This window comes from Esox lucius, chromosome 20, assembly GCF_011004845.1.
Source record: "Esox lucius isolate fEsoLuc1 chromosome 20, fEsoLuc1.pri, whole genome shotgun sequence".
Taxonomy (NCBI): Eukaryota; Metazoa; Chordata; class Actinopteri; order Esociformes; family Esocidae; genus Esox; species Esox lucius.
In genome coordinates this window covers 6861109-6874455 of record NC_047588.1, presented here as the reverse complement: position 1 = coordinate 6874455, position 13347 = coordinate 6861109, and the positions used below count along the sequence as shown (strand labels likewise).

General features: G+C 44.6%; 1 protein-coding gene across 1 annotated transcript in view; it reads left to right on the top strand.

Moving 5' to 3' along the window:
• znf407 (zinc finger protein 407) overlaps positions 1–13347 on the top strand; it is a 146163-nt gene that overhangs the window by 102172 nt on the left and 30644 nt on the right. Inside the window, exons 7-8 of the mRNA XM_034288700.1 lie at positions 3445–3528; positions 8494–8614. Of these exons, the coding sequence (XP_034144591.1) occupies positions 3445–3528; positions 8494–8614 (205 nt within the window). The remainder of the gene's footprint in view (positions 1–3444; positions 3529–8493; positions 8615–13347) is intronic.

Genomic DNA, 13347 nt, shown 5'->3' with positions numbered 1-13347 from the left:
GCAAACTGTTATAAATGAATTACAAATATCAAACAGAAATGAAGAGAATATGGAACAACTGTGAATCTGTCTAGAACAGGACGTCCTCCAAAACTGAATATCGGGGCAAGAAGGGCATTAGTCATAGTGGCCACCAAGACGCTTATGGCAACTCCAAAGACTGAGCTGGGAGACACTGTGCATACTTCCACAATAGCCTGAGTGTTTCACCAAAGTGTTTTTTATGGAAGAGCAAAAATAAATAGCTGAAAAACACATCATGCGAGAAGGAGAGAATGTGGGAGACTGAGACCAAATGGAAGAAGATTTTGTAGTCTGATGAGACCAAAATCGAGCTTTATGGCCTCAATGCTAAGTGATATATTTTGCGCAAGCAATACAACCAACATCAACCCAAGAACACAATCTTAATTTTATGAAACATGGTGTTGGTAGCATCAAGCTATGGGGATGCTTTATTGGGTCACAGCCTGGAAAGCATAAGGTAGAAGCCACAATGGATGCATGATAGTACAAAGAAATCCTAGAGGAAATTCTGTAGCTGTCTGCAAGAGACTTGGGTCTTGGGAAAAGATACATTTTCCAGTAGAACAATGACCCCAAATTTACAGCCAAAGCCACAGTAGCTTGAAAACAAAGTGAAACGTCCTGATGTATATTTCAGAATAATGGCTCATCAAATGATGGGATCCCTGATGGGATCACAGTGGATATAAAAAGTCTACACATCCCTGTTAAAATGCCATGTTCTTGTGATGTAAAAGAATGAGACAAAATAAATAATGTCAGAACTTTTTCCACCTTTAATGTGACTTATGACATGAAGAATTAAATTGAAAAACAAACTGAAATCTTTGAGAAAAAATAATAATAAAAAATCACAATCACCTGGTTGCATAAGTATGCACACCCTTAAACTCATATTTTGTTGAAGCACCTTTTGATGTTATTACAGCACTCAGTCTTTTTGGGTAGGAGTCTATTAGCATGGCACATCTTGACATGGCAATATTTGCCCACTCTTCTTTGCAAAAGATCTCCAAATCTGTCAGATTGCGAGGACATCTCCTGTGCACAGCCCTCTTCAGATCACCCCACATATGTTCAATTGGATTCAGGTCTGGGCTCTGGCTGGGCCATTCCAAAACATTAATCTTCTTCTGGGAAGCCATGCTTTTGTGGATTTGGATGTGTGCTTTGGGTCGTTGTTGTGCTGAAAAGTGAACTTCATCTTCAGCATATCTAATGCTTTGGAAATTATTTTGTACCCTTCTCCTGACTGATACCGCCTACAACAATCATGTACAAATCTGTTTCCAAAAATGTTGGGACGCTGCATAAAATGCTAATAAAAACAGAATGCAGTGATGTAAATAATTTTTGCCTATATTTAACTGAAAATACTACAAAGACAACTTTGGGGGGAAATCCATGCCCATTTTGAATTAGATGCCAGTGACACATTTCAAAAAGGTTGGCACAGGGGCATGTTTAACAATATGTCGCATAATCTCTTCTTTTAACAATACTCTGTAAGCATTTGGGAACTGAGGAGACCAATTAATGTAGTTTTGAAAGTGAAATGTATTCCCTTTCTTGCTTGATATAGTATTTCAGCTGCTCAACAGTTCAGGTCTCCTATGTCAAATTTCCGTTTCATAATTAGGCAAATGTTTTCAATGGGTGACAGGTCTGGACTGCAGGCAGTGACAGGTCTTTTACTACGGAGCCATGCTGTTGTAATACGTGCAGAATGTGGTTTGGCATGATCTTACTGAAATGAGCAAGGTCTTCTTTGAAAAAGTCATTGTCTGGATGTTCCTCCAAAACCTTTATATATTGTTCAGCATTAATGGTGCCTTCACAGATGTGCAAGTCGTGCCATGTGCACTAATGCACCCCCATACCATCACGGATGCTGGCTTTTGAACTGTGTGCTGATACGAAGCCAGATGGTACCTCTCTTCTTTAGCCCGGGAGAACTATGATTCTCAAAAATTATTTCACATTTTTATTAGTCAGACCACATGACATTTTTCCTTTTCACCTTAGTCCACTTTAAATGATCTTGGACCCAGAGAAGGCGGCAGCTTTTCTGGATCTTAATTATATATGGTTTCTTCTTTGCATGGTAGAGTTTTAATGTGCATTTGTGGATGCAGCGACTTACTGTATTCACAGACAATGGCTTTTGGAAGTGTTCCTGAGCCCATGCAGTGATGTCCACTACAGAATCGTGTCTGTTTTTAATTCAGCGCAGCTTGAGGGCCCGAAGATCATAGCCATCCAATATAGTTTTTTGGCATTGTTTCTTGCGTACAGGGATTTCTCTGGATTCTCTAAATATTTTGTATTATTTCCCATTGAGTATGGGGTTTAAATTATTTGCACATCATTGTATTCTGTTTTTCTTTACATTTTACACAGTGTCACAAATTTTTGGGAAACGGGTTTGAAGATGTTATTCCCAAAATAATTTGTATGATATTCTTATGTTTAATTTCTATCTGCCCCCTAGATATTTTGTTCTTCCGTGGGTTACAACAATAGAATACATGTTGTCATGAAAATAACTTTATGAATAAAACGCCATTCATGTATTGTTCATGCAAGGTTACAGGTTTGACAATTAATATAATTAGCATTGCAATTAAAGTACTGTATTAATAAAAATATATATTATTAATAAACACCCATATGTTTGGGGCCTATTTGATAAATAAGTCATGCCACGTCACTTAGGAATTCACTGTCAGTTATTTTCTGCCAAGCTTCCATTCTGTTTTTTGCAGCAGCTGTGGCATTTGAAGGATCACTTGGGAGAAATCACAAAGAAATGCTCGGTTTGACCTGTAAAAATGAAGGTGCTTTGGGTTAAATTGGACATGTATAGGTTAAGTTGGTTGGCCAGATAAATGGTGCAAGCTCCAATGTCCGTTGGATTTTTCCACAAAGGGATAGGCCATGGTGACAGAATAGAGTCTGGTTGCTTCAGAGCATTTGTTGCTATGGTTTCTGATCAGGCTACACTTCCAGCTATCTTTCTGAAGACAAAAAGTCAACCGTTTGTTACTAATCCAGCATTCTGGAATTCTCTGGGTTGGCCTGCACAAAGACCTCAATCCAATTGAGAATGTATGAAGAGTTAAATTACTGTCCTCCAAATGTCCCCATTCCTCTTTTTGAATGCAATTTTGCAAAGAAGAATAGACAGAAAGTGCTGTGTCCCAATGTGCAAAGCTGGTAAAGACTTTGAACCAAATATTCACATGGATTATGATTTCTCTACCAAATATTGACTAAATACTTTTGCAATCAATTATTTTCTGTCTTATATTTGTAAATAATTGATAATCGATCTATCTGTCCGTCTCGCTCCTCTCCATCCCCTTGTCTTCTGTAAAGACGGCTGCATGTCCTGACCCCTCCTTCTTGCCCCTCCAGGAGAGAAATCCTTCCTGTGTGACCTCTGTGGTTTTGCCGGCGGCACAAGACACGCCCTCACCAAACATCGTCGCCAGCATACAGGTGAGTCAACCCCAAACCTCACACACGCACATGCATTCACATTCAAACACACAGACACACACACTAGATCAGACAAACACACATACTAGAACTGTAAAATGAATAAATTAATGCCCTGGTGTATACAGTGGATATAAAAAGTATACACACCCCTGTTAAAAGGCCAGGTTCTTGTGATGTAAAAGAATGAGACAAAGATAAATCATGTCAGAACTTTTTCCAACTTCAATGTGACCTATAACGTGAACAATTCATTTGAAAAACTACCTGAAATCTTTGAGGGGGGAAAATTCATCCATCCATCATCTTCCGCTTATCCGGGGCCGGGTCGCGGGGGCAGCAGTCTAAGCAGGGATGCCCAGACTTCCCTCTCCCCAGACACTTCCTCCAGCTCTTCGGGGGGGACACCGAGGCGTTCCCAGGCCAGCCGGGATACAAAGTCCCTCCAGCGTGTCCTAGGTCTTCCCCGGGGTCTCCTCCCGGTGGGACGGGACCGGAACACCTTCCCAGGAAGGCGTTCCGGAGGCATCCGAAACAGATGCCCAAGCCACCTCAGCTGACCCCTCTTGATGTGGAGGAGCAGCGGCTCTACTCTGAGCTCCTCCCGGGTGACCGAGATTCTCACCCTATCTCTAAGGCATCACCCAGCCACCCTGCGGAGAAAGCTCATTTTGGCCGCCTGTATCCGGGATCTTGTCCTTTCGGTCATGACCCAAAGCTCATGACCATAGGTGAGAGTAGGAACGTAGATTGACCGGTAAATCGAGAGCTTCGCCTTGCGGCTCAGCTCTTTCTTCACCACGACAGACCGATACATCGACTGCATTACTGCAGAAGCTGCACCGATCTGTCTGTCAATCTCCCGTTCCATCATTCCCTCACTCGTGAACAGGACCCCTAGATACTTAAACTCCTCCACTTGAGGCAGGCACTCTCCACCAACCTGAACTGGGCAAGCCACCCTTTTCCGACTGAGGACCATGACCTCGGATTTGGAGGTACTGATTTTCATCCCCACCGCTTCACACTCTGCTGCAAACTGTCCAAGTGCATGCTGAAGGTCCTGGTTAGAAGGGGCCAACACGACAACATCATCCGCAAAGAGCAGAGACGAAATCGTGTGGTCCCCAAACCTGACACCCTCCGGCCCCTGGCTGCGCCTAGAAATTCTGTCCATAAAAATTACGAACAGAACCGGTGACAAAGGGCAGCCCTGCCGGAGTCCAACATGCACAGGGAACAAGTCTGACTTACTGCCGGCAATGCGGACCAAACCCTGTAGAGAGTATAGAGCTGGTCCAGTGTTCCACGGCCTGGACGAAAACCACACTGTTCCTCCTGAATCCGAGGTTCTACTATCGGCCGTATTCTCCTCTGCCATCCTAGAGGCACTGTCTCCGACTGCCATGCGATGTTGCACAGGCGTGTCAGCCAAGACAGCCCCACAACATCCTGAGACTTGAGGTACTCAGGGCGGATCTCATCCACCCCCGGTGCCTTGCCACCGAGTAGTTTCTTAACCACCTCTGTGACTTCAGCCCGGGTGATGGACGAGTCCACCTCTGAGCCCTCATCCTCTGCTTCCTCAATGGAAGACGTGACGGCGGGATTTAGGAGATCCTCGAAGTACTCCTTCCACCGCCCAACGACATCCCCAGTTGAGGTCAACAGCTGCCCACCTCTATTGTAAACAGCGTTGGTAGGGCACGGTTTCCCTCTCCTGAGGCGCCGGATGGTTTGCCAGAATCTCTTCGAGGCCAGCCGATAGTCCTTCTCCATGGCCTCACCGAACTCCTCCCAGGCCCGAGTTTTTGCCTCCACAACCACCCGGGCTGCAGTCCGCCTCAGGAGTCCCACAAGCCAACCAGGCCTGATAGGACTCCTTCTTCAGCTTGACAGCATCCCTTACTTCCGGTGTCCACCACCGGGTTCGGGGATTGCCGCCTCGACAGGCACCGGAGACCTTACGGCCACAGCTCCGAATGGCTGCTTCGACAATGGCGGTGGAGAACATGGTCCACTCGGACTCAATATCTCCAACCTCCCTCGGGATCCAGTCAAAGCTCTGCCGGAGGTGGGAGTTAAAGATCTCTCTGACAGGAGACTCGGCCAGACGTTCCCAGCAGACCCTTACAGTACGCTTGGGCCTGCCGAGTCTGTCCAGCTTCCTCCCCCGCCATCGGATCCAACTCACAACCAGGTGGTGATCAGTTGACAGCTCCGCCCCTCTCTTCACCCGAGTGTCCAAGACATACGGCCACAGGTCAGATGAAACGACAACAAAGTCGATCATCGACCTTCGGCCTAGGGTGTCCTGGTGCCACGTGCATTGATGGACACCCTTATGCTTGAACATGGTGTTTGTTATGGACAAACTGTGACTAGCACAGAAGTCCAATAACTGAACACCGCTCGGGTTCAGATCAGGGGGGGCGTTCCTCCCAATCACGCCCCTCCAGGTGTCACTGTCGTTGCCCACGTGGGCGTTGAAGTCCCCCAGTAGAACGATAGAGTCCCCAGTCTGAGCACTTTCCAGCACCCCTCCCAGAGACTCCAAGAAGGTTGGGTACTCTGCACTGCCGTTCGGCCCGTAGGCAAAAACAACAGTGAGAGACCTATCCCCGACCCGTAGGCGCAGGGAAACGACCCTCTCGTTCACCGGGGTAAACTCCAACACATGGCGGCAGAGCTGGGGAGCTATAAGCAAACCCACACCAGCCCGCCGCCTCTCACCATGGGCAACTCCAGAGTGGTGAAGAGTCCATCCTCTCTCAAGGAGTGTGGTTCCAGAGCCCAAGCCGTGCGTAGAGGTGATCCCGACTACCTCTAGTCGGAACCTCTCAACCTCACGCACGATCTCAGGCTCCTTCCCCGCCATCGAGGTGACGTTCCACGTCCCTAGAGCTAGTTTCCGTGTCCAGGGATCGGGTTGTCTAGGCCCCCGCCTTCGACTGCCGCCCGATCCTCTCTGCACCGGCCCCTTATGGTCCCTCCTGTGGGTGGTGAGCCCACGGGAGGGCGGCCCCATGTCGCTCGTTCGGGCCAATAAAAAATATAAAACTCACAATAACCTGGTTGCATAAGTGTGCACACCCTTAAACTAATAGTTTGTTGAAGCACCTTTTGATTTTATTACAGCACTCAGTCTTTTTGGGTAGGAGTCTATTAGCATGGCACATCTTGACGTGGCAATATTTGCCCACTCTTCTTTGCAAAAGCGCTCAAAATCTGTCAGATTGTGAGGACATCTCCCTTGCACAGCCCCCACAGGCGGCGATCTGAATTGGATTCAGGTATGGGCTCTCTTCTGGTTGAGTCATGCTTTTGTGGATTTGGATATGTGATTTGGGTCATTGTCGTGCTGAACAGTGAACTTCCTCTTCATCTTCAGCTTTCTAACGGACGCCTGGTATTTGGAACTGTTCATAATTCCCTTCACCCTAAGGGCCTGGTTCCAGCTGAAGAAAAACAGCCCCAAAGCATGATGCTGCCACCACCATGCTTCACTGTGGGTATGGTGTTCTTTGGGTGATGTGCAGTGTTGTTTTTGCGCCAAACATACCTTTTGGAATTATGGCCAAAAAGTTCAACCTGGGTTTCATCAGACCATAACACATTTTCCCACGTGCTTTTGGGGGACTTGGTGTTTGTTTTTGCAAACTTCAGTCGGGCTTGGATGCTTTTCTTTGTAAGAAAAGGTTTCCGTCTTGCCACCCTACCCCATAGCCCATTTATATGAAGAATATTGGAGATTGTTGTCACATTTAGCACACAGCCAGTACTTGCCAGAAATTCCTGCAGTTCCTTTAATGTTGTTGTAGGCCTCTTGGAAGCCTCCCTGACCAGTTTTCTTCTCGTCTTTTAATCAATTTTGGAGGGACGTCCAGTTCTTGTTAATGTCTCCGTTGTGCCATATTTTCTCCACTTGATGATGACTGTCTTCACTGTGTTCCATGGTATATCTAATGCTTTGGAAATTATTGTGTACCCTGCTCCTGACTGATATCTTTCAACAATGAGATCCCTCTGATGCTTTGGAAGCTCTCTGCAGACCATGACTTTTGCTCTGAGATGCAACTAAGAAAATGTCAGGAAAATCCTACTAGAACAGCTGAACTTTATGATTAATCAGAGTCACTTTAAATTATGGCAGGTGTGTAGTGACTTCTATTTAACATGAGTTTGAATGTGATTGGTTAATTATGAACACATCCACATCCCCAATTATAAGAGGATGTGCACACTTGTGCAACCAGTTTATTGTAAGGTTTTTATTTTTCATGTTTCCCCCTTGAAGATTTCAATTAGTTTTTCAATTGAATTGTTCACATTAAAAGTGGAAAAAGGTCTGACATGATTTATCTTTGTCTCATTCTTTTACATCGCCAAAACCTGGCATTTTCACAAATTGTGTAGAATATGGTAAGCCCCATAACCAAATACTGATTGACATGCTGATAAGTTCTGATATGACTGCTTATACACACACAAACATGTGCAGTCAGATGTAAATCATTCTGGATCACTGAATCAGATGTTGTTTTTAATTTCAGTTATCATTTCACCATGGCGTTCTTTCACAAAAGCATTTTTTCAAAGACTCCGTCAATACCAAGTGCTTTTTGTAAATTGGGGGAAAAAGGAAACAAATCCTCTTCTTAGTCTGGCAGACGCCCAAGGATCATACATCTAGTTATAAATATTCATTTAGCGATTCATAATTCATTGACTTTGCTATCGCGGTTCGACAGGCATTTACATTTACCCAACCTCATACTGTCCACGGCGGCGTTGACAAGGGTCCAATCCAATAATTACACCTTGACAATCGACCGTCCTACCATTCACCTTGAACACAGTGTCTGTGTTATTGTCAGCGAGAGTCGCTTGCTAAGAGCAAACCCAGGGCTAAGATGTGATATGAAGTCCTCTTACTGTCCGTCTGTCTGTATGTCTGTCCCCTAGGAGAACGACCTTTCAAATGTCAGCTGTGCAGCTTCGCCTCCACCACCCAGTCCCACTTGACCCGCCACAAGCGTGTTCACACCGGGGAGAAGCCCTACCGATGCCCCTGGTGCGAATACAGGTAACAGCTCATTGGCCTTGCCCACGCATGGGGGGACTGATGGCGGGGGTTGATGGCAGGAGGACTGGGGGTCTATCCGCACGCACACATACACACACATGCACACACACACTACACGCACACACACACAGGTCTGATCTCCCACAGGCTTCATCATCTCATCACTTGGATGTCATCAGCCAACCAGTGGCAGGTCTCCGTCATTAAAACACCATCACAGACCGTCGGTAATTACACGGGAAATTGTCGGTGAAATTGAAAAACTTTTGGCAACGTTGCACATCTCCATCCGTCTTCGCCCGCCGTTCCTCCCCGCAACCCCCCCAACCCCCACCCCCCCACCCCCCTCACAGGTGCGGAGGAATGGCTCCCATCATTGGTTTTAGATGTACTGTTTAGATGGCTTTTTTGGTTGAAGAAAATCAAGCTCTTTCTTTGCCGTTTTGACAGGTTAAGGTTTTATTAGTTGGAATTAGGTTGAACTATTTATGTACAGATGAAAACATTTAAAGACTGACATAGTGTTATATTTTTAGAGATGTCAAAGGGGGAAATCCCCCTTCCTCAGACTTTTTAATCTAATGACAAACATGAACAGGAACAGCTTAAAACCTGATGAAACAATGTTATGCGAAACCATTTCCTGCCATGCTGTGAAATTCCTACTCCAAAAGGATAATCAAATTGAGTCACGGCATCTGTAGAACAGGTTGATTCTGTATGTTAACCGTTACAGCATGCCACCTTATGCAGTCAATTCACATTATATTCCTGGCAAAAGTGCAACGTTTTGTCATTTAAAAGCACAGGTGTTCCCTGGCCTCCATTGTTATTTAGCGCCCTCCAAATGATATTTACATTACCCCCTCCTTGCCACCTCTCTAATGTGTGTTAGAGGAATTGAAGAAGGAAGCCAGAAGTCATCAGACTCTTACCTCCACCCTAATTACATTGGTAGATCTTCCATGACTAAGGGAAAGGTTATCTGAGACACTGTCATTTGACCTTGTGAACAGGACATACTGTGTCAGGACGTTTAGCATTTGACACAACGTTATGACATTTGTTTGGCTATTTTGAAATTAATTCAGAAGTCAGTTTTAAACATTGTGTTGCTATGTCACATTTCTGCAATTGTGGTGTAATCGCATGTATGAAATGGTAGATTTTTTACTGATAATGCTGAAATTGTATTATTAGTTATTTCAAACAATGGCAGTTGATATTGCAGGTAAAACTAACATAGAAATTATAATTATTTTGCCTTTAGAAAGGGGTCAGCATTATTTATAGTAATATTTCACTGGGTTAAATTTCATTCCAAAAAGCAGAGGCTATTGTTCAATTATATTCATGCAGTCCAAAATACTCTTACCGTGCTATTTTGGGCCTTGTGGCTATTGCTGTCAAAGAAGGGCCATTCATTACTGGAACTGTGGCCGCCATAGCTAACATCTTTCCTTTACACCTTTCATCACCATCCCCCAAAAGTACGTTCTCAATCTGCCTGCCAGAGGAAAGTGCTACTTTGAGCACATCCCAGGCAGCGCTAGCTTTGAGGACCGGCACATGTCTGGCAGCGGATGTCGCAAGTCCTATGACCCTGTGAAGGCTGAGCGTTAATGATGAGTAGGCTGTACCTTTGCAGCCACCGTCCTCTCTTTAAACACAAAGACACACATCGAAATCCACCGCTAACGAACAGCCTCAATTACCAGTTCCATTACCAATGCAGTCGTCAAGGAGGAAAATATGGAAATCCATTAGAAAAATGAAAAAGGAGTGAATTCCGACTATATCCAAGCGGTGGGGTTGATTCCCATGGCGAGGTGGGAGCCGCTCCTCACCGACGAGGAAAAAGTTGAAACGTGGCTTCAGGACTAATTAATATTAGCTACCGTGGGAGGTCTGTGTGGGCTTTTCTCTAAGTCTGACACCTGCTGACTCCTAAACGCACATTGTGTTGTTTTAATATGACAATTACAACATTACCATATCTGAGAGATAGCAGCGCTCCCCCAGGATCCCACCCTCGCTCTTTTCTTTAAAACCTTTTTGCTCCGACTCGCAACAGATTTCTATTTATTCCACTAGTCTGGCATAAAATCAGTTAATTTGTGTTGAATATTATATATTTAATTTTTTCAAGACATTATTTATGATTATCTTTGTTAACTGTTTTCCAGACTGTGACAGAAGACCTCTCCAACTGATGGAAAGTTTTGAAAAAAACGTGTGGCTGAGAAAACTGATACATTTCACTATTTGTTTAACAGCTACTGTTGAAAGTCATTCACGTTGATTTCTTAATGTATGGAGAGTTACTACTTTATTTGGGTATATATTGGTATTAGGCCTCTTTTAGCTTTCCCAGCACATCAATTTTGCCTGGTATTGTATATCAACATGAGGAGGCCTTCCTGCAAGGGTGTTACCATTAAAGGAGACTGGCTACATCTTTTTTGGGGGAATTCCTCTTCGTCACAATTGGGCATTGTTGACTTGTTACTGAATATAAAGCCTTCTGTCATCTGTAACAGGCAGTACTGGCTTTGGATGCATTTTGTAGTCTTGCATTATTTTTCCCAGTTATTGTAAAAGTGGATGTCAGTTTACTACATCATCCAATTGTGTGGGACCGCAATAGATAGGGTTAGTAGATAATAATCCTAAAATACAAACCTAAGCCAGAAAAAATTGCCTGCAACAGAGAGAACTACATTTCAGAAAATGTTAAATAGAATTTCTGAGAACAAAAAGATCCAACAGACTATAGGGCCCCTTTAAAGTAGTCTATTGATATTAACCCTTATTTGACCAGGTATAATGATGGAAAATCTAGTGCAGTACTTTTGTACAATAACAATCTAGGGCAAATTGCAAGGGAGAGAAGAGCGTGCCTGGTTGAATGCAAAAATAAGAGAGTGGCTTGAGACATATTTTCTTTTTTAAAAGTAGCTCTCAAACCCAAAATGGTTGGAGACCCCTGAATATATACATGATATGTTTTAAGCTGTCTGTTATTGTACATCATTGTTGTGTTTAACAAATCTAGACACAATTAAACCCCTACCTCGATAAATTGTGCTCCTGAAGTAATAGTGTACAGTAGCTCTTTGTAAAAAATGCCAGCATAGAACCCCCCTGAGGGGGTGCCTAGAGCCCTGTGAGACATAGATATCCCTGCTGCTGACTCCACCCCCCCACCCCGGGCATTGATTGGCCAATACGCTGTGCGTGGTAGACCTCCCGAGCCACTCTTCAGCCATAGGGAAAGCTCTGTGGTTTTTTAGGCCTTTTGGGAGAAGCCTTGCAGTTGGGAGCTGGGGCAGGACATCCGCTGGCCTTGATGGAGAGAGGTGTCTCTGCAAAAAGTGAAAACAAATTCTCCCCTTGCCTGCCGTGAGCTATTGCACCGGAAGGCTTTATTGTCCCAGCAAAGGTGATAAGGGAGAGTAATTGCATATTATACTGTCCGAGAATGTCAGACCAGGACCAAGCACAAGAGCCTCATCCATCACGCATGATGCTGCGTGCGCGTCTTACTATGGGAGTGCTGCGGCTCCCGCGACGCCCCTTGCGTGATGTGGTGTCTGTTGTGTGCTTGTGGGGGTTATGTACTGCTTTGTGAAGACAGTGCACGGGTTTGCATTGTCTTCCTTTTGGTGCGTGTGAATGCGAGGATGTCCTTAAAACCTATGTATGCCTGCCACCCCGCCAGCCCAGGTCTGTGTGTCTGTGTGTGTGTGTGGGTGTGTTAGTGTGTCTTCACACACGTGTCTGTGTGTGCTGTATACATGTCCGAAGCAGGTTTAGATAGGGTCAGCTTGCATCATTAATCAGAAGGCCTCGGTGTGATTCCGTTCGCTGACATCATTACAGCCAGAACCATGCACTAGATCACTGCCTGGCCACAGCATGCATCCTTTCAACCCTGTTACACAAGTACAATACAGCTACTGTAATACAGCTAAAAGTAATTCAGCCGGTAAACAAGTACTCTACAGTTAACACAGATGACAAAGCTAACACAGCTAACAGATCTAATACGGCTAACAGAGCTAATAGTTCTAACCCAATTAAGTGAGCTAACAGATCTCGCAGATGATAACAGAGCTAACATATCTAACACGGCTAATGGAGCTAACAGAGCTAACATATCTAACAAGGCTAATGGAGCTAACATATCTAACACGGCTAATGGAGCTAACAGAGCTAACATATCTAACAAGGCTAATGGAGCTAACATATCTAACACGGCTAATGGAGCTAACAGAGCTAACATATCTAACAAGGCTAATGGAGCTAACATATCTAACACGGCTAATGGAGCTAACAGAGCTAACATATCTAACAAGGCTAATGGAGCTAACATATCTAACACGGCTAATGAAGCTAACATATCTAACACAGCTAATGGAGCTAACAGAGCTAACATATCCAAAACGGCTAATGGGGCTAACAGAGCTAACACAGCTACAGGAGACACATTGGCCTTTACTGGGCATTTACTTGGCACTTGCATGACTTAAACAGCTAGTATACCAAAAGCATACCTTGCAAAACAAAAGACCAACAGATTGCCTTGCAAGCCCATCTTTGCTCTGTCCAAATGCTACGCGGGCATTCATTTGTTCCCCACAGTGAGTCTCCGTCTGTGTACCTCCCAGAAGAATTTTAAAATGCCAACGTATTATAACTGTTCTGATTGGTCCCTGAATCTGATGGGTTGA